At 39.0% G+C, this 26,866-nt stretch overlaps 1 protein-coding gene across 4 annotated transcripts in view; it reads right to left on the reverse strand.

The window, feature by feature from the left end:
- Positions 1-26,866, reverse strand: part of dgkh (diacylglycerol kinase, eta) — a 95,071-nt gene that overhangs the window by 49,621 nt on the left and 18,584 nt on the right. For 2 of the 4 annotated variants that reach the window (XM_059342194.1, XM_059342193.1), the window contains 4 exons: positions 26,264-26,374; positions 16,513-16,593; positions 8,715-8,819; positions 5,952-6,084 (listed from right to left, as the gene is read on the reverse strand). In XM_059342194.1, coding sequence (XP_059198177.1) covers positions 5,952-6,084; positions 8,715-8,819; positions 16,513-16,593; positions 26,264-26,374 — 430 coding nt within the window. Of the gene's footprint in view, positions 1-5,951; positions 6,085-8,714; positions 8,820-14,690; positions 14,780-15,117; positions 15,165-16,512; positions 16,594-26,263; positions 26,375-26,866 lie in introns of those variants that run through there. The other 2 variants (XM_059342196.1, XM_059342195.1) reach the window with 2 other exon arrangements.

Consider the following 26,866-nt stretch of genomic DNA (forward strand, 5'->3'; position numbering starts at 1 on the left):
TAGACACTGTGATCCATATTTTCAGATTTTTATAAACAAACAAACGAACAGAACTTGGGGGTGTTTCCATCTACAGTAAGTAGTAAAGAACAGATTAAAACATTTAAAAAAAAAGAAAGTTACACAATATTAAACAAAAGAAGGGCGTTTCGGGGCGATGTACAAGATATATTTTTAAATGAAAAACTTATTAATGATGTTACCAAGTAGAGAGTTGATTTTATGTTGATTTTATGTTGATTTTATGATTTTACAATTTTTTGTTTATATTTGTATACATGCATATTTTATTTTGTGCGGGCAGTACATTTTACATTTTATTTTATTTATTTTTATCCCATTTTTAATTTATTTTATCTTATTGCATCTTACTGTTCTATTGTTTGCTACATCTCTTTGTATTGTGTTATGTATTTATTGTTTGTGCAGCACTTTGGAAACCTTGTGTTTGCTAAAATTGTGCTATATAAATAAAGTGGATTTGATTGGATTTGATGTTCTCAAAATTCCTGATGTCAGATAATAAAGGCCAAATCATCTCAGAATAGCTGCCTAGCAAACTTTCCATATCCTAATCTGCCTGAGCCACCACACCATCTATAGCTGGTTAGAGGACATTTCTGAACACAGATTGTTGCATTTTCTTGTCCAAAATTACAATTTCTCTTAGCATAGACTGGAAGCAGGTGCTTTGCCTGGCTCTGTCCAAAGGTTAAAAACATGAAGCACCTCTGAAGCTCACTAAAGCAGTTAGTTTGCATAATCTCTAAAGAAAATTAAGTATAACAACAACACGTACTGGAATTTATGGGCAGCTAGCTGTTAGCCCCTGTTTACAGCCTTTGAGCTAAGATAAACTAAGCTAACCATCTCATGGCTCCAGCATCATATTCAACAAACATGAGACATTTTCTGATTTAAATCTCTGCAAGAAATAGATTAGCACATTTCCAAAATGACTCATTTAAAGCAGCTACACAGAGTTTGGAACTGGTTATGAAATGTCTCTATTTAACACTGACGCCTCTTTATCAGCTAACTAAGAAGACTGGCTCCTTAGATAGAGATGTTTTTTAAATGTCTGCCCGGATGATATCACGTGAAATAATTTTTCATTATTTGCAGGTTAAGTTTGGCACCGAGCAGTACGCTAGCTGGTTAAAAGGAAGCAGAATCCTGAATTCCTCCTTGGCTGGTATAATCTATCTTTTGATTTATGAAATATAAAATGAGAAATGGTTTTATTTGCTTCACCAACATTAAATTACAATTAATCTTACAAAGCCACAAATATATGCATAACTTCATCACTATGCATCCTGAAAAAGCTGCAAATAGAATTAATTAATTAATTAATTAATTGGTGCTGCTCATGGAAACATTACCGCTTTTATCCACGTGGAGCTCCAAAATCAAGACGAACTAAAAGTTCCTTATAGTTGCTTTGAAATGTTCCCGTTAACAAGATAATCAGAGATCCTGCAGCACCTCCGTTGTTAATAAAGTGACTTAAAGCATCCGTTAAGTTTCACTCAGTCCGTATGAGAAGCACTTTGATGTTTCATTTTAATTTAATGCAGCTTAAGCATTCTGAATATAAAATGTAAATAGAGCATGAATATTTCCTGTGAAGACGTATCGGCACATAAAGATGGCTCTCGCCTTTTTCCTCCATTAGGGACGAGGCACTTAGCACAATCATGAATAATGTCCGTGCTCCGGGGAACTTTGCTTCTCGCCACCCCACCCTTACTCACACACACACACACACACACACATTCTTGTACTTCTATCTTTGTGAGGGCCCTCATTGGAATAGTTGATTCCCTAGCAAGGTTATAATATTTTTTTGTTTTCAAATTCAGTTAGTTTTAATTCATTTTTAGAGTGAGTTTGCTAGTTTTAGTTTAGTTTTTTTTTTTAATGCTTTAGTTTTAGTTTAGTTTTTATTAGTTTTAATGTTAATTGTAGTTTTTTGTAATGGGGTTTTATTTGTTGGGTGGGAGATTAAAAGAGGTCACAGTAAATTTTGCCTTTATTTCCTTTGTCTGATCCATCTTCATTATGTATGAAAAAAGTTGACAAAGACGAAAACGAAGGACATTTTCACTTAGTTTTGTAACCACACAATACAGTTTCAGTTAATTATCATTATCATGTAACCTTTAACCCTTAAAACAAAGTCTGAAATCTCAAAAAAGCCTTAAAAAAAGTGAGGACCGACTGAAATGTCCACACTTTGCAAAAATGTCCTCACTCTGTTGGTTAAAAACGTGTTCTGGTCCTCACTATGTAGGAAGAACAAGAACACACACACACACACACACACACACACACACACACACAGAATCTTAGGACATCATTTAGGAAGCCTACACTGATATACAAACTCAAAGTCAGAGTCATATCCGGGAGCAACAATTGATGGTTCAATCTATTGTACCGCTAAATGCTGTTAGTGAGCATTAGCAGGTCATTAGGAGAATTGAGAGGACATGATGCCGCTGCTGAGCATCCAGCAGCCAGCCAGTGTTTGTGTGAAACATAGACAGAATAGAGACAGAGGACTTTGTCTGTGTGTGTGTGTGTGTGTGTGTGTGTGTTTGTGGCTCTGTAGCACAAATCAATCGGCAGTGAGCGTACTGCGCAGGAAATCGAAGAGAAATTTAAGCTGTGTTGATTGCTGTGAAACTGTTTGGCTGGCTGCTCTCGACGTTTAATAGAGACGCTCTCTTGCTCTTTCGGGGGGTTTTTCTCTCTTCCCTCTCTCTCTCTCTCTTTTTCCTATTTACAGCAGCTGTATGCACACATTTTTATATATATATCATATTTATATTTTTTGGGAGAAACATGATAGTTCATCTTGTTGTGCAAATGGTTTACTTTATGTGAAATTTTGTTGTAATATCATCTATTTTGTGACTTTATCTGGCAGAAGTCACACAGGATCTGTTCAAGGACCTTTGGGAAACCATATTGCCAAATTCCCAATTTCTCTCATCCTGCTTTTGATTTCAACAAATAAAATTGAAATATAATTTCTATGGCTGTGGACTTCATCAGGAGCCATTCGGGAGAGCAGAAGGGATATAACGGCATGTGAAAACGCACCGTTACTTTGATTTAAATGACTTTGAGGGTTTGAAAATAGTTGGAAACATTTTCCATAATGTAGAACACAACTCAAATTTAAGACACATGTCATACGGTTTTTAGACAATTAAAGCGAGTGTTACACAGTTTATTAAAGGTGTTAATAGATCTACACTTAAAGAAAAGTCAGAGGCCAGTTAAGGTCCAGTATCTACTCTGTGTTCACTGAAAAATCTTACTATTGCTAGTTGAATGCATGCATGTGTGTGTGTGTGTGTGTGTGTGTGTGTGTGTCTTTACACAGAGCAGAGAGGAGAGGACAGGAGAGGCTGGAAACATGACAATACAATTTTGTCATTTTGTGTCTTTTTTAGTCAATTTATGTTGTTATTTGGTAATTTTGTATCTTTCGTTGGTGTTTTGTATCTTTTAAAAAAAATATTTTATGTGTTTTTTGGTAATTGTGTATCTTTTGGGGGAAATTTTGTTTGTAAAGTATCGTAAAAATGCAAAACCTGCAGGACAGGAGTCTCTGTGGAGGCTTGTTTTTGTAAATCGTTATTATTTATTCAAAAGTCTGTGTGTGTGTGTGTGTGTGTGTGTGTGTGTGTGTGTGTGCATGTGTGTGTGTGTGCAGCAGGTTGAGCTGATTTAGATCACAAGAGTTAGATGCTGCATTAATGACTCTTTTTTTTTTTAGCTTTCTGTTCTGGACATGAGAGGGTCTCATTGTAGAAGATAATGAGCGCTGAGTGGAGAGGCTCTCACTGCCTTCACACACACACACACACACACACACACACACACACACATTTTGAGGTTAAAGGGCATAGTTATAAATCTCTGAAGAATCTCATCATAGTGTACAAACACCGGCAGTAGCCCCCGTGGCCCTTTCAAAATTTCCCCAGAGGAAATTTTCTAGTTGCATCTTACTATTGCTAGTTGAATGCGTGCATGCATGTGTGTGTGTGTGTGTGTGTGTGTGTAGCAGGTTGAGCTGATTTAGATCACAAGAGTTAGATGCTGCATTAATGACTCTTTTTTTTTAGCTTTCTGTTCTGGACATGAGAGGGTCTCATTGTAGAAGATAATGAGCGCTGAGTGGAGAGGCTCTCACTGCCTTTACACACACACACACTCACTCACACACACTCACACACACACACACACCAACACACACACACACACACGTTCAAAGGGGAACATTAGCAAAATTAGAGCGGCAGGTTATGCAGATGGTGCTCATTAAGGCCTGCTGTCTGTCACTGACACTTTACAGCAGCTAAAAGAAGCGTGTCAGCCCTCCGTCTCAACACCAGCTCAGTGTTCTTTCACAGACGAGGTGAGGAGATGTGGCGTCACACACACTTTTCTCTCTGCGTTATGGGGACATGGAGACGTGCGAGAGATGTAATTCAAATAGTGTGAGTCAGCGCTTATCTAACGCATTATGACATAAAAGCATATGGAGAGAGACTCTGACAGCTCGCTCTTTTTACTCCTTCAACTTCCAGCTAACAGCTTCACAAACAGAAAACGTCTCAAAGACTCGTGTGTCCTCTCTGCTCTCTGCTCCACTTGGACTCGGACATTAGAACAAACAAATTTCTCACTTCAATGACTGACAACAAGTCGTTACGCAACATAGAGGGACATCTCCAAAAATTAGAAGATCATGAAAAAGTTCAATATTTTTTGTCAATCGTTTCAGAAAGTGAAACTCATACATTATATAGATTCATTACACATAGAGTGAAATATTTCATGTTTTTCTTGTGATTTTGATGATTCTGGCTTAGAGATAATGAAAACCCAAAACTCAGTGTCTCAGGAAATTAGAATATAGTGAAGAAGTTGAATATGATGGTCCTGGGTCAGTGGAAGTTCAATATTTTTTGTCGATCGTTTCAGAAAGTGAAACTCATACATTATATACACTGTAAAAAAGTTTGTAACAATTACAGTAAAACACTGTCAAATAACATCAGAAATAGGGCGTTAAATTAAAAATTTTGTATCACCGTAGTAGAAAATTTTAATTACCATAAATCAAAGAATAGCACAAAACTTTAACTTTTACTGTCATAAACTGTAGGAAACACTCAGTTCTACTGTTAAAATGTTAATGGAGAAATACCATGATGTCACAATGACACAATTAGCCTAAAAATAATGGGAATATTCAGTCTAAATTACAGTGTTTGCTGATATTTACATTTAAATTTACAGTAGAAAACCCACTTACTGTATTTTTTACAGTGAAGTTCTGGCAACCACAGCTGCCGGTATTTTACCATAATTTAAACAGATTATTTTTTACAGTGAAGATTCATTACGCATAGAGTGAAATATTTCAAGCCTGTTTTTCTTGTAATTTTGATGATTCTGGCTTAGAGATAATGAAAATACAAAACTCAGTCTCAGAAAATTAGAATATAGTGAAAAAGTCCAACCAAGTATTGATGTATAGAAATGAAGATACTTTTCAGAAGCATGACATGTGTGTTTAAAATATCATTTTTTTATGGATGTTATCTAATATTGTAATTTCCTGAGACACTGAGTTTTGTGTTTTCATTATCTCTAAGCCAGAATCATCAAAATCACAAGAAAAACAGGCTTGAAATATTTCACTCTATGTGTAATGAATCTATATAATATACGAGTTTCACTTTCTGAAATAATTGACAAAAAATATTGTCGACTTATTGTGAAACGAACTGAATTTGAAAACAAAAATTCACAACAAAATTAAAACTTTTAACCTTGCAAGGGACCTTGTGCAACCTTGCAACCTTGTGTGTGAGTGTGTGTGTGTGTGTGTGTGTGTGTGTGTGTGTGTGTGTGGGACCTACCTTCGCAGGAGAGGCCGTGAGACGTGACCCCAGACAAGCTATCTTTGCAGACGTTGCAGAAGGTGGGCCGTGCGTGGGAGCAGGCGTACCAGTTGTGCATCCCTGAGAAATGTTCCACATTAAACTGTGCCGTCTGGCAAAGGAGAGGTTAAAACAGGTTGGCAGCACTGGGATATAATATACATATACAATATACAGTGACAGATACGCTGGAAGTTTCACCAATTATTACCGTAGCTGGCTCTTTACATTCTAATTGTAAGCAGAGAGACAATTTAGCATGAAAATCAAGAACAAACTGATAAAATAAAAACATTTGCTCGCTCATTTACAGTAGCAGAAACAAACAAATCAATCAAATTAAACACTTTCTCACATTTAGTTCATTCAATCATTCTGTGTGAGCTTTCCCTAATAAACGCATTTGAGTTGAGAGTGAACAAAACTCGTATGCAACATTTTGGAGTGCTTTTATTTTGAAATTTCAGATCAGAACTTCCTGATACTGTCTGCTGTAATTTTGAAAATGTATTTGGTATCTACATAATTCATTTTGACTAAATATTCACGCAACTGAAATTAAATTTTACAAGTGGTAGTTCTATTCATTTTAGATTATAATTAATTTAATTTATTATTAAATATGAATTCATTTGGAAGACTGACTTCCAATAATAATGAAAAGTGGCTTTAATCTTGTTTCAGTTGTTAAGCACTTTTACCGCAATACACAAAGTAAAGTAACACAAAACAACGTGGGGTCGAAATGAAACGAGATCACCAGCCTGCTAATAAACAAACATAATTAATATTTATCAGCTAAAATAAATAAACATTAAAAGGCCCATTACAACTGAAATACTATAGATAGAATAACTTGTTAACGATATTAAGTGAGTTGAAGACAGATAACAGCTGCACCTAATTTTAGTTGTAAATGCTTTGGTTACATTTGAAAGAAAGAGTTATTACAACATTAAACATAGCTGGAAACATCTAATTCAGGGGTGTCAAACTCTGGCCCGCGGGCCAAATTTGGCCCACAGTGTAATTTTATTTGGCCCGCGAGGCAATACCAAATTATTATATTATTATTGTAAATTAATGACATTGATGTGTTTTTTATTTGAAATTTGATTTTGCATGTCTGCACTATTTAGTTATATATTGTATGTTTATAAGCGTTGCTGGTTCCATATTTAATGTTAAAGCAAAACATGTTTGGTATATATTAAAAGGTTTATTTGTTCAATGTTGGCCCGCGATTTTATTCAAGTTTTAAATTTTGGCCCATTGTGTATTTGAGTTTGACACCCCTGATCTAATTACTCAAATGTTGGAATGATTCATAAACATAAACCATAAACATATGGGTCTGTGGCTCTATTTTGATGTTTCTTTATGGACTCTGGCACCATATTTGCATTCAATATATCTATTTTCATTGTGAATCAGCAGGCCACCTGGACCTCTATCCTGGGCCAGATTTGTCCCACAGGCCGTACGTTGGGTATCCCTGCACCGAGGTCTGGTGTTTATGACATCACTACCTGGGACCCTGCTCGTTGTGAGGACTCCCCAAGAGAAAGCCTCTGCTGGCTGACAGCCATTAGTGGGACTCTGCTGCTCTGTGTGTTCACACATCTGACACCTGGTCAGGAGAACTGGATGCTTCTACGCACATCAGAGCAGGAAGCGCTCGCTCGCCATACTGTCCTCGCTGTAGGAGAGTGGGCGTTGCGTCTGCAGCTTGGGCTCAGCCTGCATACACTTTGTGTTTCATAAGTGGAATCGTAACAGGTGCTGATAAACTGGGGCTGGCATAAAGGAACGCAGCAATTAAATGCTGTTATGTTGACTTCTTAGCAGGGTGTGTGTGTGTGTGTGTGCGCGTACATGTGTGTGAGCTCTGGGGGTACTGCTGCATTGCAGTGCAGTAAGGGGGTGAGGGATGGGGTCTTATATAAGATTTCCCTCCCAAATCAAAGCCATTAAAATGCAGTACTGCTGTCTTCCAGTGCTCCCCTTCTCCCCGCTCTGTCAACACACAGCACACACTCTGGAATATTATACACAGTTACTGCCTCTTTGGATGCACACACATTGAAAGTTGCCTCTTTTATTATGATTCTTCCCGAAAACACTGCACTAGATGATAATAATGAGCATTAAAAACAAGTGTTTTGTTAAGTGCCTGGACGTAATCACTCCCAGTTTAAGTGATATCAAGTCAGTCACAGGGGGGAAAGAGCTGCGTTGTTGAATTAGATGCGGTTTCAACATGTGTTTGAGCCCACATGAACACAACACAGTTATAGTAATACTGGTGATTTATTGCATCTGTGGCTGCAGAGTTGTACACCTGTTCCTGTGCACGTGCATCCAATCGTGCCTCTGCGTGTTTGCAGGTGCTCTGCTGCTCTGAATCTCTGTGTTGCTTCTGCATAAACAACTTCTTGTATCCCCCAGTTGCATTCAGTGTGCCACACAACATGCAACTCCTATTTCCCACATGAAATCTCTCTTTGTACTAACAGGATATATTCACTTATAGGGACATCCTCGGGTGCGAATGTTTAGTAAAAACAGCAACATAACTGTAGAAATCTCCAAAAGAGGATACGCCTAAACAAAGATCTATTGTTCATGCAGCTCTATCTGTCCCTTCAATCTCCTGGTCCCCTCCCCGCCACACAAACACGCACACACACACACACACACACAGAAACTCTGGTGGATCTGTTAATTTAAAGGGCTTCTTACCTCGTAATGCTCTCTGGACTGGACGGACTTCAGCGAGCTGATCCAGTCCTCCATCTCTTTCCTGTTCTCGGCACAGAGGATGAGCCTACGGAACGGAGTGATCACCTGGAGTGAGGGAGAGAGAGTGAGGGAACGCGTGCACGGATGAGAGAGTGAGACAGACACTGGAGGCTTATAAAAAATAATAAGAGAGATAAATTTCAGCAGTTCTCTCCTCCTCAGCCTGCGGTGCCACTGAGAGGAGAGCGATCAGCTTGCTCTTTAAGGGAGAGAAAGGATGAGAAGCCCCCTCCCTCTTTCCTTTCCTCCTCTCTCTCTCTCTTTCTCTCTCTCTCTCTCTCTCATTAACTTGAGCTCACTCGTCCCCTAACACCTTCCAGAGTTACTCTTTTCTTTCGCTCCTGCATTTTCCTCCTCTCGACCCTCTCCTTCGCTCGCTCTTAGCTCTTCATGTAGCTTTCAGGCAGATATGTGCTGACAGGCAAAGCGCCTCAGTAAAGGCTAAGAGCTTCTCCCCCCCCCCCCCCCCCCCCCCTGTATGATTGTGTATGTGTGTTTAAGGAAAGTCTCAGTAGATAACTCTACAGACACACAGCACCCTCTCAACACCCCATCACTTATTGATGCTCCTTCATCTCTTCTTTCTCTCCGTGTCGTTCAAACTCAACACATGTTACGTTATCTCGCTTCACCTTAGAGAGAGAAGTGAGGCTGAATACCCCCCCCACACACACACACACACACTCCTTCACACTAATCAATATTCATGGACTTGCAGTGATGCTGATGTTGCTGTTCCCTCGATGATTAATGCAGTCATATGCATGCAGGTTACCAAACACTCAGCCACAGAGCTCCTCTTTTAAAGCTGGGGTAAGGAGGAATTTTGGCATTGTTAACCAAAAAATCTTATAATAACCATTCATAGCTTTTGTATTTAGGGTAGATTGAGCAAAAACGTGCACCTCCTGTCAGCTGTTTTCAGGCTGAAGGAAATTCTGCAGAAAAAGTGACTTTTCCACAGAGAAGTCAGACCTGAGTCAAACATTTGGGCTCCACAAAATCAAAAAAAACTTTAACACCAATGCCTTCAACTTGAGTCTTTTGACTTTATAAAACTTGCCACCATCCCACAAGCCTCAAAAAAAAAAAGTTTGCCACAAATCAATTATTTCCCCCACGATTTCCCAAATCATCTAACATTATCTTGATTCATTTCCAGCAAGAGGACTCTTAATTCCTCAGATCCACTTTGTTTGAACCAATCCAAATGAATCCAATCAAGTTGCAGGAAAGAAAAACAAGTGAACGCTAGTTTTATTAAAGCAATCATGGTTTTATTCTACTGTGTAAAGCGTCCTCGGGTCGTAGGTCTCACTTCACGATTTGTTAAGAAAGTGAAATGCTTATGAAATGTTTAAGACTCAGGACTGGTCTTGGGACTTGATTTGTGACTTGCAAAACAAAGACTTGACCCATCTTTACTGTTCCAGCATTGGCAACACCTGCCTGCACTGCAGAGCAACCCAGAGAAGGCAGACAGACAGTTAAAGACTTAAAAGTCTGCTCAGTTTGTTTTTCTTCTACTTCCTCCTACAGAGTGCTCATTGATCTCAGACCAACTGCTCACCATAATGTGCTACTGCAGAGATTCCTGCTATTCTTGCATCTTGTCAATAATTTGATAAATGTAACTGAGCAATCCATACATCCTGAAGACTAAAGACATCCATTAGTCAGAGACACATGGAGTGAAACAGTGAAAACGATGAGGGGAATAATACTGGGACAAAGTCCATCAGTTCTTCAAAGGGAGCTTCCACTCCTCTCCTCATCCCTCTCTCTCTCTTTCTGTTCTGCCTGTTTAGACCGGCAGCACCTCAGGCTATTACTGGGTGTGGAATATAACAGGTGCACAACAAACACCAGGGCATGTGTGTGTGATGTGTATGTAACATCTGTTGTAAAACTCTTTCTGCATGACACTGACTGCACTCAAAAAAAGCAAACTTGGTGTCTGTTACCTTCTCCTTAGTCTAACATGTAGCTTCTACTATATAAAATTATGTTTTGTGGTTGAACAGTTTTAAAACATGTAGTTTTAGCATAAAATGCAACAATTTAAAATTTACTCGAATCATTTATGTTAAAACAATCTAATTCTAACGGGTTAAGATTGCAAATCAATTCTGCTTACAGCTCCAGAGCTGTAGGTGGCAGTCATGTGCACATTCCTAATTAGTATATATATATATATATATATTTTTTTTTTTTGCCATTTTCAGGGCTTTATTGATAGTGAGAGACAGTGTGAAGGGGGGAGACATGCGGGAAAGGGCTCAGAGTCGGATTCAAACCCGGGCTGCGACCCTATTAAATTAAGTAACTCTTAATGATATCATACAAGTTTAAATGGCCCAATAAAATTACGTTAGTATGTTACAATTACCCTTACAAATCTAGTTGGACAGACCCCTGGTAATTAATTAAACAGTAACGCAAATACATCATGTTGACCCAACATATTTACATTTTGTCGCTCAACAAAATTAGTTTCTCGCTAAATTAAAGCATTTTATTTAGGTGGAAATTATTTCCATCATTTTATTACGTTCTGGGAACAAGTTATTTTTTTGAGTGTGTTGCAGGAACACTCTCTGGTTTACAGCCACTTGTTGTAAACAGGTGATATGAGCATTAACTTAAGTCCAGTCAAGGATATTATCTGCACAAAAGAAATAGAAGTATTGCCTCTGAACTACAAAACTCAACGATTTGCATGTCAAAACAAGTGTAAGCTTTGTGAAAGTTCAGTTTTAACAACTGGATGTGTGCAACAGTTTTCTTCACATTCAGCACCATCAGGACGGCTTGTAAGCGACAAAGAACAGAAATTCTTGTGTCAAAACACATGAAAGTGTTTGGAAAATAAGCTTTGTATCCACAAGCACATTAATTGTGAAGATTCCAGTTAAATTAATTGATTTTGGTGTAATTAATGTTGTTGTAACCATCAGGCCTTTGATCTGTGTATAAACTGACCTGTCAATCAATTTGGGGGCGATAAAATGCTCTGATCACATGTTTTAAATTCAAATTTAGTTTCCCTTTCTTTACATAAACAACAATAAAATAAAAGCCCATAAACTAACATGAGTCTCCTTCATCAGCCACTTCAGAAAAGATACAAACTTTCTCAAAAACTAATAAATGATGTAACAACCAGCTGCAGAATTTACCGCTTATTTTACTGTTTCAAAAGCAAGAAAATGTAATATTTTACCATTAAAGTGTCAGAATCCGTGATAACGTCCGTATAACGCTCCTCTGACTAAACTGTTGCTCAGCGTTATTCCCACAGAGATGCCTCTGTCAGCTGCACCAGCTCAAACCAAACACTTAATTAATGCAACATTTTTTCCCACAGTGAATAGAGCTTCCATTGATCATATTTTTGGTAAAAGTGCAACATTTTCCAACTCACAGGAGGCATAACACGGCTTACTTTGCAGGCATCTTAATCTCAGACAACACAAATTCTGCTGAAGACTCTTCAAAAAAATAATTCCAACGACCCCATGCATTTTCACAACACCATCAGATTTGCTTGTTATTGTTTAGATGAAGCAGCATCTTTTATCAAGACCAGTTTCTGTTCTGTTTCTCCTGTATGGTCGGTTTTGTGTTTAGCATCTTGAGCTTAAAACAGTCGTCTGACAAACCAGCTCCCTGATTAATCACTCCTGTGATCAATCTGCCACAAGATCTCTAATCAATACCAGCCTGTGCTGAATAGCATGAACACAACAAACAGGACACAACAGTAACCAAGTCATCTCTCTGGAAACTATGCTCATGTGTATATGAACGAGGGAAACTGCACAATTAATTTATATTTTATGTATGTAATATCAATATGACTTTTGTGTTGCTGCAGAGATGTTTTGGCCTTTGTTTGGTGCAGATCTTTGCAAAAATCACTCCATTATAATTTTAACAGATTTCCAAAGAAAATTAGAATAATACTGCAGCAATGATAATTCTCTCCAATATAGTTAATCATATTATAAATGCAATATCCTTCAAAATAATCACAATTAGATGGTTTTCCTAATCACACAGCCCTGGTATGAACAGAGCACGGCTGTGACCTTTCCTTACCCTCCCCTGATATTACAGCTAATCACATTAGCATTCTTCTGCCTCTTTTTCAGTAAGTGGAGACAACAACTCCCAAATTACTGAAAAGTGTGTGCAAGAGTGTGTGTGTGTGTGTGTGTGTGTGTGTGTGCATGTTGAACTCTGAACCAATCAGCCATTTTCAATCTTTGAGCATGTACGACACGGGTAAATCTCTCTTTCTCTCTACTCTCGCTCACCCTCTCTTCAGAGAATTGTGTGTTTTCTTAGCCATTAATAGTGTGTGTGTGTGTGTGTGTGTGTGTGTGTGTGTGTGTGTGTGTGTGTGTGTGTGTGTGTGTGTGTGTGTGTGCATGTGAGCAAATTGATCCCTTTGGACATAGATCATCATGTCTCTCTGCTGGTGTACTGTGTCCGTGTCCGTGTGTGTGTGTGTGTGTGTGTGTGAGTGTGTGTGTGTGCATGTCTTGTGTCTGGAATAGGGTAGTGATAAGATTGGTTGCCAGGGGAAACAGGAACGGCTGTTTCCAAAAATGGCTCTCGGCATCCCTCAAGTGTGGAAAACCTCTCTTGATGACTGACCTTCAGAGCTGAATATATCCGATCTGTGTGTGTGTGTGTGTGTGTGTGTGTGTCTGTGTGTGCGTGTTTGTGTGTGAGTGTGTAACGACAAGTGACAACATGAAGTGGCTCTTTGATCAGCATCCTCATCTCCAAATGATGAGAACATGTAATTATAAGCCTCATTATTTGTTAGTTTTCGTAGAGAGGCATCCACCAAAGATTAACTCATAATGAGGGACACCCGTCACTGTTTACACACACACACACACACACACACACACACACACACACACACACACACACACACACACACACACACACAGGTGCTCAGATCCTGCATCCACAGGGACCTGCAGCATAATAACAGAGGAGGTGGAACAGAAGTGTCACAGCTGCTCTCTCTCTCCCTGCAACACACACACCTTCTGCAGCATCAGTTAATATTACAAAACCTCATACAAGCGCACAATTCAAAGCCAATCTGAAATTTCCTTGAGATTCATTTCGTGGATTTAAAGTGGACAGTAATAAGCGAGCCAATCCAATAAGCATGAGTGAGTCAGTGAGAGGCGGTGCGTCCCTGCAGAGTGTGTAATGACTTTAGGGTCTGGGTTGGGCTCAGCTCTCCCTCACGTGGACTTCAAGGTGCTTCCTCGCGGCGCTACAGCAATGCTGCCTCATTATATATTCACTTAGGCTCCTCTTCAACACCACCACCACTTAACGACTCATCTGCACACATGCATTTTATGCCAACATATACAAACACATGTGTATACTGTCTCATCTGTGTCAATGCATACCAAGTGATAAAAAATAATAATAATACATGCTCAGACACATGCACATCATGAATCTGTATTCTCAGTATGTGTTTAGTACTTTAGCCTGAATAAACAGCAAAAAAACATTCTTTCTACATTGCATCTGTTGCACGACTTATTCTTATGTAACGATGCATATCTCTGTTAAATAAATAAATAAATAAATAAATGAGCAGATTTAGTATAATAGTTCCTGGTGACGTATGTATCATAGTTACATGACTGTCTGCACTGTGCACTATGCAAAGGATTCCCTTCTCCAAATCAATATCAGGATATTTCCACATAATGATCCTGCTGTTAGGACTGAGGGGTCCCCACTCGGTGACACAGACATGCACGTAAACACGTAAACACTGACAGACGTCTTCAGAGCTCCAACATGAATGAACACAAACAACTAAACATCTTAGGACTCGTTCAAAACATCAAACCAAGTAGCACCGACCTGCATAGAGGACGCGAGCAGCATCACTCATCCTCAGAGGGCTGACCGACAGACAGACAGACAGACAGACAGACAGACAGACAGACAGACAGACAGACAGATACAGTGAGGCAGACAGAGACAGAGAGACTGGTGATTGCTCTGCACAATCAAGAAGAAACCCTGCAATGCAACCTCTGCAGTGGTCTGTCTCTCTTTCCCCTCTCTCTCTCTCTCTCTCTCTCTCTCTCTCTCTCTCTCTCTCTCTCTCTCTCTCTCTCTCTCTCTCTCTCTCTCTCTCTCTTTCAGTCGTGATGACACAACCTGTGTGATGCAGCCCGGTCTCCCCCTGTCGGCGTGCGTGACTGAGTCTGTGTTGAAGCCTTGCAGAGATTTGCATGTGTGTGTGTGTGTGTGTGTGGATGCTGCAGGTAAACCTCCTCTTTACCTTTAGTTTGATGCTTCACTGCTCCTTCTCTGTCCGTCTCTCCTCTCCCTGTTTCCCTCTGCATCCATCCATCCTTCCTCCCTCTCCCATTCGCTCCTGCCTCGATCTCGCTCGCCCCTTCCTCTTTTCTCTTTTCCCCGGGGAGAATGTGTGCGAACGCAGTTAGCGATGCCGTGACATCACTCCAGGATTTCCTCCTGCTGCACTACCTCCACTCTCCTTTCGCCATCTTAAACTGCTCTGCAGTCGCCCCCCATCAATCATTCATCCCTCTATTTTTGTCAAGTCTGTAAATCTATTTTTGTAGTTTAGTTTCCCCCCCTCCTCTTCCCATCTAAAGAAGATGCTGATGCTCATAACGTGCACGTGCAGCTCATCTCCAAACCTTTTTATCCCAGCATAGCAGCACTAACCCCCGCCGACAAACACAAGCAGTCACGACACATGCTGCACACATACGCAGCAGGCATGCTGTAATCTTATTTATGAATATAGCAGACGTTAAGCCATCCCAGGCACCCAGTGAAGCATTTCAAGATGGAGCTATAAATAGCTGCATGCTCTCCTCTGGGCACTGTTCTCCTGCCTACCTCCTCCTCCTCCCTGGTTCTATTTATAGCAGCACCCGGGGAGAGGAGAGACATTTATAGAAAGGACAGGGCACTACTCGCTCTCTCACCGTCTGTTTTCATCCTCATTATACTCGTGTTCATTTCCCTCCACCTCCCACACACTCACACAGCTCAGCCGCTCTTTCTCCTCTCAACAAGCATCCATTCACTTCTTCTCTCACAATAGATGTGATATGATAAGATGTATGAGACTAAAATACAACGGGCAGAGCTGGGAAATGTATGAAAAAATAATCTAAATCAAATCAAAGTATTGGCTGTCAATACATACGATATATCAGATTCAACTGTGACGTTTCAGGGCATGTTTTACTCTTTTTACATTTTATTTACTGTGTCCTTGTATTTCACTGAAATATATATCTATATAAATCTATAAATCCTGCAGCTCTATGGAATCAGCACAATCATGTCGTTGTGTAGAATAACACAATTATAATGACAGAAATCAATAAAAAAAAAAGGATAAAAAACACAAGTTGAATTTCTTGTGATAAATATTTTTTTTAAAAATTGAAATAAAATGGAATTTATATATAAACACATTTTCAAATGCCCACAAGTGTCATAAATATTCAGTGTGTGTGTGTGTGTGTGTGTGTGTGTGTGTGTGCGTCTGTCTATATCACATATACCACCTTCAATTAAAGACTAGTGTGTTTCATAATTGTGCATTTTTTTAAATGCATATCTATGTGTGCAAAACTGTGTGCAAAACTGTGTGTGTGTGTGTGTGTGTGTGTGTGTGTGTGTATGCACTCACTGTGAAGCTGTTGTTGACATTCTTTGTGCTGGACTCTGCAACGCTGGCATCCGATAGGTCGACCTCGTCAAAGATGAGGGACTGCAGGAGGAGGAAGAGGAGGTGAAGTCCCGAGAGGAGAACAGAGAACAAGACAATCAGCCTTTGGATATATGAATATAAATATATATGAATATGTTCAACAAAGGTTGCAACTCATCTTATTGTAACTTATACTAGAGCATGAGGAGGACTGTGATTGGCTGTGAGAGAAATGACCACAGCAAAGCAGGCCTGCAATGAACGAGTCACATCTAAATGGGAGCGACTGCATCATTTACAATGATAAACTATGGTCCTCTTATCAAATACATAACCAATAATCTTAAAGCTTCAGATAATGCAACACTTTCCAAACACTTCTCATTACAGGAAAATCCAACCTGGTCTCACAGGAATCCGTGAAATAGCCATGGATTTGCTTAACTCAAAATCCGTGGAATAGCCACAGAATCACTCAAATTTCCATGAAACTGACACAGATTTGGCTACAATGCAAGTTAATGACAGTCATATTTTTCTGGCGAGATCTTCACCACAAAGTGATTATGAACATTCACTGAGTGAATATTTAGAAAATAAAACATATATTTCTCGCTAGAAATGTGATCAAAATCCATTTTTATGCAGAAATTAAGTCAAAATATTGATTTTTTCACTAAAAATGAGAGAACTGTCCGCCATGTTTTTTGTTCTGACCGCCGGGACCTTGAAAGTCACGTGACTTGGAACAAACCAATAGGAACAAATATCCATGGAATAGCCACGGGATATGACTGGCATTAACTTGCATTGTAGCCAAATCTGTGTCAGTTTCACGGGAATTTGAGTGATTCCGTGGCTATTCCACGGATTTAGAGTCAAGCAAATCCGTGGCTATTTCACAGATTCCTGTGAGACCAGGTTCGGAAAATGCTACTAAATGAGTATGAACTATAACCTGTGATGTAGTTAAAATAAAGGAAACAGCAGATGTGCATTAATCTCAGCTTTACCAGAGGTTCTGACCTACACATCATGGAGAGCACTTTGTGACGGGGAAATCATTCGGTAGGTTATTTTTATAGTGATATGGAAACTGAAACATGCCTTATAAAAAGCATTGTCATTAAACCCTTCAAAACGAAATATTTCCACTCATAAAACAAAAAGATCTTTTTCTTCCTTATGCTGAAATGAGGCTAAACCAAAATATCTGTCCACTAAAATGTTATTATTGGTCATTTTAAGCATCTAGTATTACATTTACTGTCTATTATTTCGATGTTTTTACAGAAATTGCAAATAAACTTGGCATTAACACAATCCTTCTAGCAATTGTTTTTTGTTTTCAGGCTATTTAAAGCCAATATGGATTGAGCACTGTGCCAGATTTAAAAAGAAAACTTTCAAAAGGCTTTTAAATGCTTCATTACACCAACCAGTCACATGTTGACTTAGGAGGCATTTTGGCCCTTTTTGCTCTGATTATTTTGGCATGCAGTGATCACATAATGATCATAATTTTGTCCTGGTATTTTCTCTTGGTGTTTTAACCACTAATGTGGAAGAAGGAATAACAGGAGTAACAGGCAAACTAAAAAACTAAAATAAAATGTGGTGCATCTAACTTCTGCGAATGGGAAGAGTGAGTCATCATGTGCCTTTCGAAAAGTAACCAATAAATATTTGGAAAAGCGTGCCTAACGTGGTAAATATTTAAAGAAAGTGTTACTTTAGAGAATGGAATCTGGTGTTGTGGTGCTTCCCCATATAGGGAGAACACTGTCCTGTGTTCTTCACAGAATAAAAACCTTTTCAAATATCTTTGAATATAGTGAATCTAGCTTGTTAATATTACATAATCTCAAGACTCTGAGGTTTGCATGGACAGAAATTAATAGTATTTTACAAGGTAAACTAAACATTTATTGTTTAGTTGACTTTAGTTACAGGGAAGAAATCTTTTTGGTAACACTTCACAATAACCATCATTTATAAATGGCAAACAGATAGTTTATTAATGTTTAATCGTCATTTATAAACTGTATATAGGCCATTTAGAATGGTAAATTCATAATTTATTAATGTTTAACTAACTACATCATCTATAAATGACAAATAGAAGGGATATTAATGTAAGTTTATAGTTACCTTACCACTAACAAACCAATAAATTATAATCAATAGTTTATTAATAGTTTTAGTTGTAGTCATTTTAACATTTTTAACACCATATTAAGTATGTTAATGATTTTTAAATGATTCATATACCTTTAAGAAATTGTTTGAAAACTTTTAAAGATTAAATATGTATAGCATTGTGTAAGTGGTTAATAATTGGTTTATAAACATCACTTAGTTGGTTTTGTAAAGTGTTACCATCTTTTTTTTTGTTTTTAAATGCAGTTTCATCGGCTGGAATCAATTCATATTTGATTTATTGCAGTGGATGCTCTGAGGGGTTAATAAATAGCGTGGAGGAAAAACATTCTGCATTAGAACAATGAGCCAGAGAGTCTGGCCCGCAGAAAGATAACTCAGTTTGTTCCATGTGTCAGGAAATGCTCTGCACCAAAACAAGGCTCCACTATAAACCTGCACCGTGGTGAGGATTTCCCTCCTGAGTTTCCTTTGTTTTGACTCTGGAGTTTAAATGAGAAAAGTGCGAATAACAAGACGGTAAAACGCTGATATGTTTTATTGAATTCCTGCTCCGCAGCCAGTAGACAGACAGAGAGCAGAGAGAACACAGGAACATGATATCTAACAGAGCCGTGATGCGTAAGGCACGCAGCTGAGCTCTTAAAGGGCCGCGGGCCAAAAAAACGATGCCGTCAAAGGAATGCCCTCTGACTGTGTGTGTGTGTGTGTGTGTGTGTGTGTGAGTGTGTGTGTGTGTGTGTGTGGGAGGAGTGAGCTGCTGCAGCTGTCAGAGGGAATGCCCAGTTAACGATGCTCTCCCCAGGCCGGGCTGGAGAGGGACACCAGCCAACGCTTACTATGAGTGAGTGTGTGTGTGTGTGTGTGTGTGTGTCTGTGTGTGCGTGTGCAGAGCAAGCATGTGTCTCAGCCCATATGCCTACAAGTGTGCGTGTGAATGTGTGTGAGCGTGTGTGTGTGTGTGTGTGTGTGTGTGAATGTGTGTGTGTGTGTGTGTGTGTGAGCTTGTGTGTGCGTGTGAATGTGTGTGTGTGTGTGTGTGAGCGTGTGTGTGCGTGTGAGCGTGTGTGTGCGTGTGAATGTGTGTGTGTGTGTGTGAATGTGTGCGTGTGTGTGTGTGTGTGAGCGTGTGTGTGTGTGTGTCTTAGCCCATATGCCTACAAGTGTGCGTGTGAATGTGTGTGTGTGTGTGTGTGCGTGTGAATGTGTGTGTGTGTGTGTGTGAATGTGTGTGTGTGTGCGTGTGAATGTGCGTGTGTGTGTGTGTGTGTGTGTGTGTGTGTGTGTGTGTGTGAATGTGTGTGTGTGTGTGTGTGTGTGCGTGTGTGTGTGTGTGTGTGTGTGTGTGTGAATGCGTGTGTGTGTGTGTGTGTGTGCGTGTGAATGTGTGTGTGTGTGTGTGTGTGTGTGTGTGTCTCAGCCCATATGCCTACAAGTGTGCGTGTGAATGTGTGTGTGTGTGTGTGTGAGCGTGAGCGTGTGTGTGTGTGTGTGTGTGTGTGTGTGTGTCTCAGCCCATATGCCTACAAGTGTGCGTGTGTGTGAGCGTGTGTGTGTGTGTGTGTGTGTGTGTGTGTGTGTGTGTGTGTGTGTGAATGTGTGTGATCCAAGAGGGCCCAAGTATGACTGGCATGCCAACACCAACACTGCTGCCCTGTTTCATGTGCGTCTGTATGTGCGTGATCACTTTCTACACTCGCTTCTCCCCCTTTGTTACTCACCACGCCACCACACACACACTTGCATATGTGTGGGCACACACACTCACTCAACTGTCTTGAGGGAAGCTGTGATGAAAACTGACAGTGAATGGTGGACAGACCCTCTGTTCCCAGATCCAGAGCAGAGCTCACTGGCTGCATCTCAACAAGCCTCCAGTTCCTCTCCCGTCCTGATTTACACCAGGACATTCTCTTATTTTATGACTACTGCCTGTTTAAACATGTACAGGGATATTTGGGATTTTAAAAGTGTGGCCGTATGAGGTTTTTATCCACAGTAAGTGTGTTACTGCAACATAAAATCCCTGTTTTTGTCAAAGGAGTCTTGTGTTCTTTGAGGACAGAATGGATGGATATAACTGCCTCAGTTCCCTGTAGGAAGCATTTTACACTTATTTTGATTTATTTAGATGTCTACAATACATGTATCTGCTCCTACATACACAGCAGTACACGGTTTATCTTCGGTGTCAGTACTCAGAGTACTCTGACTGAGGAGAAGTACCTCATACAATCACACTTCCAAGAATCCAGACTTTCCCTTTAAGGAGTAGAATCCATAAATTCTAACTGTGACCTGGTCGTCTTTAACTCGCTAATCGAATAAGATTTAAAAAGGAGAGAGGTGAGGAGCTTGTGGAACGAAGTGCAGTGCTGAGATGCAGCGTCTCTGATGGATCAATGAGGGGTCAGGCGTCCTAAAGCACCGTGCAGCACAGCCAGCCAGGTCACCGTGGAGACGCCACAGTGTATGGACATGTGGACAACAGGCACTTATCTATATTATCTATACACGCTAACGTCCCTGTCGGGCCATGACAGACAGAACTCACTACAGTCAGAAAACAAAGTATTTAGAGCAGTAGTTCTCAACCTTTTTGAGTCGCGACCCCCAATTTAACATCAGATCACCCACAAAAGACACAAAATGACCAAAAAAGAAACAAAATGACCAAAAAAGACACAAAATGACCCAAAAAAGACACAAAATGACAAAAAAAACACAAAATGACCAAAAAAAAGACACAAATTGACCAAAAAAGACACAAAATGACCCAAAAAAGACACAAAATGACACAAAAAAGACACACAATGACAAAAAAGACACAAAATGACTAAAAAAAAGACACAAATTGACCAAAAAAGACACAAATTGACCACAAAATGAACAAAAAAAGACATTGAGTGACCAAAAAGACTAAAACACATGAACACTTTAACACAGTGGAGACAGAGCTGACTTCCAAAATGATTTGGCGACCCCCAGAAATCATCTCACGACCCCAATTGGGGTCCCGACCCCAAGGTTGAGAACAGCTGATTCAGACGACTTCATTAATGTTTTCATTCTTCCAGCATGGCCAGAAAGAGACTTTAAGTTGCAGGGCAGGACGAGCAGCACACAGCGTAGAGCAGTGAATAATAATAATAATAATTATAATCCTGGTTAAGAGTTAATTAAAGGTTAATTTACAGGTGTGGCCAAACAGTCTGCACACATGTGCTCTGCTCGCTTACCTGCGGTTATATCCTTATTATATAAAGTGCATTCATGTCATAGGTGATAAATCAAGTCATAAGAGCTTTATTTCCGCATTTATCGCAAAAAACTCTTCCCCATTGAGCCTCCATAGTATCTCCATATGGCATGAATGCAGCAACATTATCTATAGGTGAGCTGTTAACAGGGGTGAAAGTAGTTTTAAATTCTTGCCGGTACTATTACAAAAACCCTCATCTCTCAAGGCCAAGGCTCCGTCCAGCATGGACTAAAACACAGCACGCACACTTCAGAAACTATTCAGAATGAGTTCAAAGGAATTTTTAAACAGACAAAGTAGTTTTTAAGACTGCATATTGCTAGCGCATCTATTTTCTGACCCAGAGTGCGGCCGTGACTGGCTTTGAATGAGCGTCATATATACAGTACAGGCCAAAAGTTTGGACACACACCTTCTCATTCAATGCGTTTTTCTTTATTTTCATGACTATTTACATTGTAGATTCTCACTGAAGGCATCAAAACTATGAATGAACACATATGGAATTATGTACTTAACAAAAAAAGTGTGAAATAACTGAAAACATGTCTTATATTTTAGATTCCTCAAAGTAACCACCCTTTGCTTACTAGAATATAAGCAGTGGTGGAAAAAGTATTCAGATCCCGTACTTAAGTAAAAGTACTAATACCACACTGTGAAATTACTCCACTACAAGTAAAAGTCCTGCATTTAAAACTTACTGAAGTAAAAGTACAAACGTATCAGCATCAAAATGTACTTAAAGTATCAAAAGTAAAAGTACTCATTATGCAGAATAGACCCACTCAGATTGTTTCATATATTCTAAAAATATATTGTTGGATTATTATTTTTGATGCATTTATGTACGGACCGCTTTAATTTTCTCAAGGTAGGGCTAATTTTTACTACTTAATATACTCTTATGATGTTCAATTTAAAACATGTTAGCAAACATTTCATATTAATTATGTTTTTATGTTAAATCTTGAACTGAAAAGTAACTAAAACTGTCAGCTAAATATAGTGGAGTAAAAAGTACAATATTTGCCTCAAAATGTAGTGAAGTAGAAGTATAAAGTAACATAAAATGGAAATACTCAAGTAAAGTACAAATATCTCAAAATTGTACTTAAGTACAGTACTTGAGTAAATGTACTTAGTTACATTCCACCACTGAATATAAGACATGTTTTCAGTTATTTCACACTTTTTTGTTAAGTACATAATTCCACATGTGTTCATTCATAGTTTTGATGAATCACAATGTCAATAGTCATGAAAATAAAGGAAACACATTGAATGAGAAGGCGTGTCCAAACTTTTGGCCTGTACTGTATAGATATCTATATCTATATATCTATATATCTATATATCTATATATATATATATATCTATATATATATATATATATATATATATATATATATATAGCAGGCAGTCGCTCTCCCATCTTCCTGGTACTGCATACCGCCACTGAATCTTTTAGTGGTACGCAGTACCGGACCGTACCGGCTTACTTTCACCCCTGGCTGTTAATAATAATAATAATAATAATAATTAATAATTAAGCTGTTGTGGCCCCTGGCTGTGCTGTGCTGACCCGTATCCTCACTAGGCCCTCCTCAGATCCGCTGGCACCCAGAGGTGGCGGGGAGCGGCGCGCGCCCGTCCAGCACACGGACAGAACCCGCCAGCACACGCGGCTCCGGGACACGCGGCGCAGCGCGCGCTCCTGCCAGCGCGCTACGGCACTGCCAGACTGGAGCGCGTGCACACACACACACACACACACACATGTTCCAGACCAGGAAGGTTAGGTACAAAGCAAAGGGAAAAGAAATGTTAACAAGAGTAAAAAAAAGTTCAAAATTAAACTTCCCACTTTCCTGTACGTATCTCCAGACAAAGCCTGCAATATGTGACTAATGTTATTTATTTAAGCCATTATAGCCTTGATATATTATATCATGATGGGAAAAAAAAAGCCCTGAACTGCCTGTCTGTCTGAGTCTGTATGTTTTTTTTGTTTTTTTTTCTCTTTCTGATTGAAGTGTCTGTTGTTTGTTGAATGGCTGTCTTGTTTTATTGTTTGAAAAGAAAAATCCAATAAAAAAAAGTTAAAAACAGTAGTGGACGTAAAGAGGTGTTGTTAACCCTTTATAGGGAACTCTTGGAAATTGAAAATGTCAACCCTGAAGTGTTATTGGCAGTGGCGGAAAGTAACAAAGTACATTTACTCAAGTACTCTACTTAAGTACAATTTTGACTTACTTGTACTTTACTTGAGTATTTCCATTTTATGTAACTTTATACTTCTACTCCACTACATTTTAGAGGCAAATATTGTACTTTTTACTCCACTACATTTAGCTGACAGCTTTAGTTACTTTACAGGTCGAGATTTAACATGACCAAAAAAGACACAAAATGACAAAAAAAAGACACAAAATGACAAAAAAAAAGACACAAATTGACAAAAAAAGACACAAAATGACCAAAGAAAAGACACAAAATGACCCAAAAAAGACACAAATTGACCAAAAAAGACACAAAATGACCCAAAAAGACACAAAATGACAAAAAAAGACACAAATTGACCAAAAAAAAGACACAAATTGACCAAAAAAAGACACAAAACGACTAAAAAAAAGACACAAAATGACTAAAAAAAGACACAAAATGACTAAAAAAAGGATTTAACATAAAAAAATACATTTAAAGTGATTTGACTTGTTGTTTTTTAACGTTATGTTTGCAAACAAGTATTATAGGCTAGATGGTATAAATATAAATTACTGAGGCAGAGTGCAAGGCATTACAGCATGCAGTCAAGTCCTACCTAAGGATATTTAGTACCTGGCTCTGACATCATACAGTTATAATCAGAGTCATTAATGAATTGATCTGTTTGTGATGTTTCATAATAAGAGGAGCCTGAGTTGAGCTAAATGAGGCTGCTGGACGGAGTCAAGAACTCTTTGGATCAATCAGTTTATTTATATATATATATATATATATACAGTACTGTGCAAAAGTATGAGGCAGGTGTGAAAAGACGCCTAGAATCATTGGTGCTGGTTGAAGCATTCTGCAGTCAAAGGTGAAACAACACTGGTATGAAGGCTCATAATGTGACTTGTCATACCTGCCCCATTCACTTCAACAGGAGTGGCAGAAAAGTCTGGCAGCTGTGCAACAGTCAAATACTAATAATAGCCCTGATGACAAAATGACACTCCTTCATTCACAGTTTCCTTTAGAGGCTTTCTGGTCTTGGCTCACAGATAGTTTGGAACACAACACCAGCAAAACAACGCTCTGTTTTTTTGTACGGATTGAACAAACAAGATATACACTACCGGTCAAAAGTTTTAGAACACCCCAATTTTTCCAGTTTTTTATTGAAAATCAAGCAGTTCAAGTCAAATGAACAGCTTCAAAGGGTCCAAAGGTAAGTGGTGAACTGCCAGAGGTAAATAAAAAAAGGTGAAAAATAATGTACATTTCAGAATTATACAAGTAGGCCTTTTTTCAGGGAACAAGAAATGGGTTAACAACTTAACTCTATGGGGTCTTGGGCTATTTTGTCCATTTTTGAATTATTTTCATGTCTTTGTAAGTCATTTTGTGTCTTTTTTTGGTCATTTTGTGTCTTTTGGTGTCTTTGTAAGTCATTTTGTGTCTTTTTTTGGTCATTTTGTGTCTTTTGGTGTCTTTGTAAGTCATTTTGTGTCTTTTTTGGTCATTTTGTGTCTTTTTTTGGTCATTTTGTGTCTTTTGGTGTCTTTTTTGTCATTTTGTGTCTTTTTTTGTCATTTTGTGTCTTTTTTTAGTCCTTTAGTCCAACATAAAATGTGATTTTGAATCTTTTTTTAACTTTCAAAACACTATCATGCTCAATAAAGAATTTTAAATGTTGCAAATGTGCATTAATTTCAGAGTACACTGAGACATTAAACTGCATCATTTTCAATTAAATTCTGGAAAAGCTGGTGTGTTCTAAAACTTTTGACCAGTAGTGTAAGTTTTAAAGGTGCTTTTATACCTCTGGACAGAGAACTGTTTCACCCTGTTTCCTGTCTTTGTGCTAAGGAATAACTGTATTTCCCAAAATGTAGAAATATTCATTTTAGATGGTCTAAATTTGACTCCAGACACGACAGAATGTTGTTTGAGGGATTAGAAGACAGACATTGAACATTAAAAGGGCAGCTTGAGCTTTTCAGTCTAAACTGAGTCAATTTATAGACAGACAGTGTTTATCCTGCTCACCTGTGGCTGCTTGTGTATGTGTGTGTGTGTGTGTGTGTGTGGTGAGCTCACCTTGGCATCTTTGGCGTAGTAGAGCGTCCGGCCTCTCAGTTTGAAGTAACGCTTTTTCCACCTCTGGAACGAACTGGTCTGTTTCAGCAACAATCCCTCCTTTATGCTCGTCTGGAGAGGAAAAAAAAGACACAATAAAAAGTTTAAAAAACTGTTTTATTTGGACTCGTATGAGTGAAAGGTTCCATCAGAAACAATGACACAAAGCTTCAGTCCTCCCTCTCACATGCAGTGCACCCTTTTGTATTTATCTACAGGAAACTGTCAAGATAAAAAGTGTGTGTTCTGTTTATGCATGTGTGTGTCTGAGTACCAATTTTATGCATGGGAGACAAGGAATAGGCTGAAAGTGGAGAAGAAAGGAAACCCATTACACGCACACACACACTACCCCTCATTTCTCTGAAGAGCTATAAACACACATCACTCTCACTCAACCTCTTCCCCCTGGGCCGGAGGGGGAAAAAGAACGACGGACATAGAAGGAGAGAGAGAAAGAGAGGAGGGGGAGAGGGAGAGGGAGAGGGTGAGGAGGCATCCCATTGACTGCTCCTGCTGCCTCGGACATCTGTTGAACTCAGAGGAACTGGACGAAACACAAAT

This window comes from Centropristis striata, chromosome 10 (genome assembly GCF_030273125.1).
Source record: "Centropristis striata isolate RG_2023a ecotype Rhode Island chromosome 10, C.striata_1.0, whole genome shotgun sequence".
Taxonomy (NCBI): domain Eukaryota; kingdom Metazoa; phylum Chordata; class Actinopteri; order Perciformes; family Serranidae; genus Centropristis; species Centropristis striata.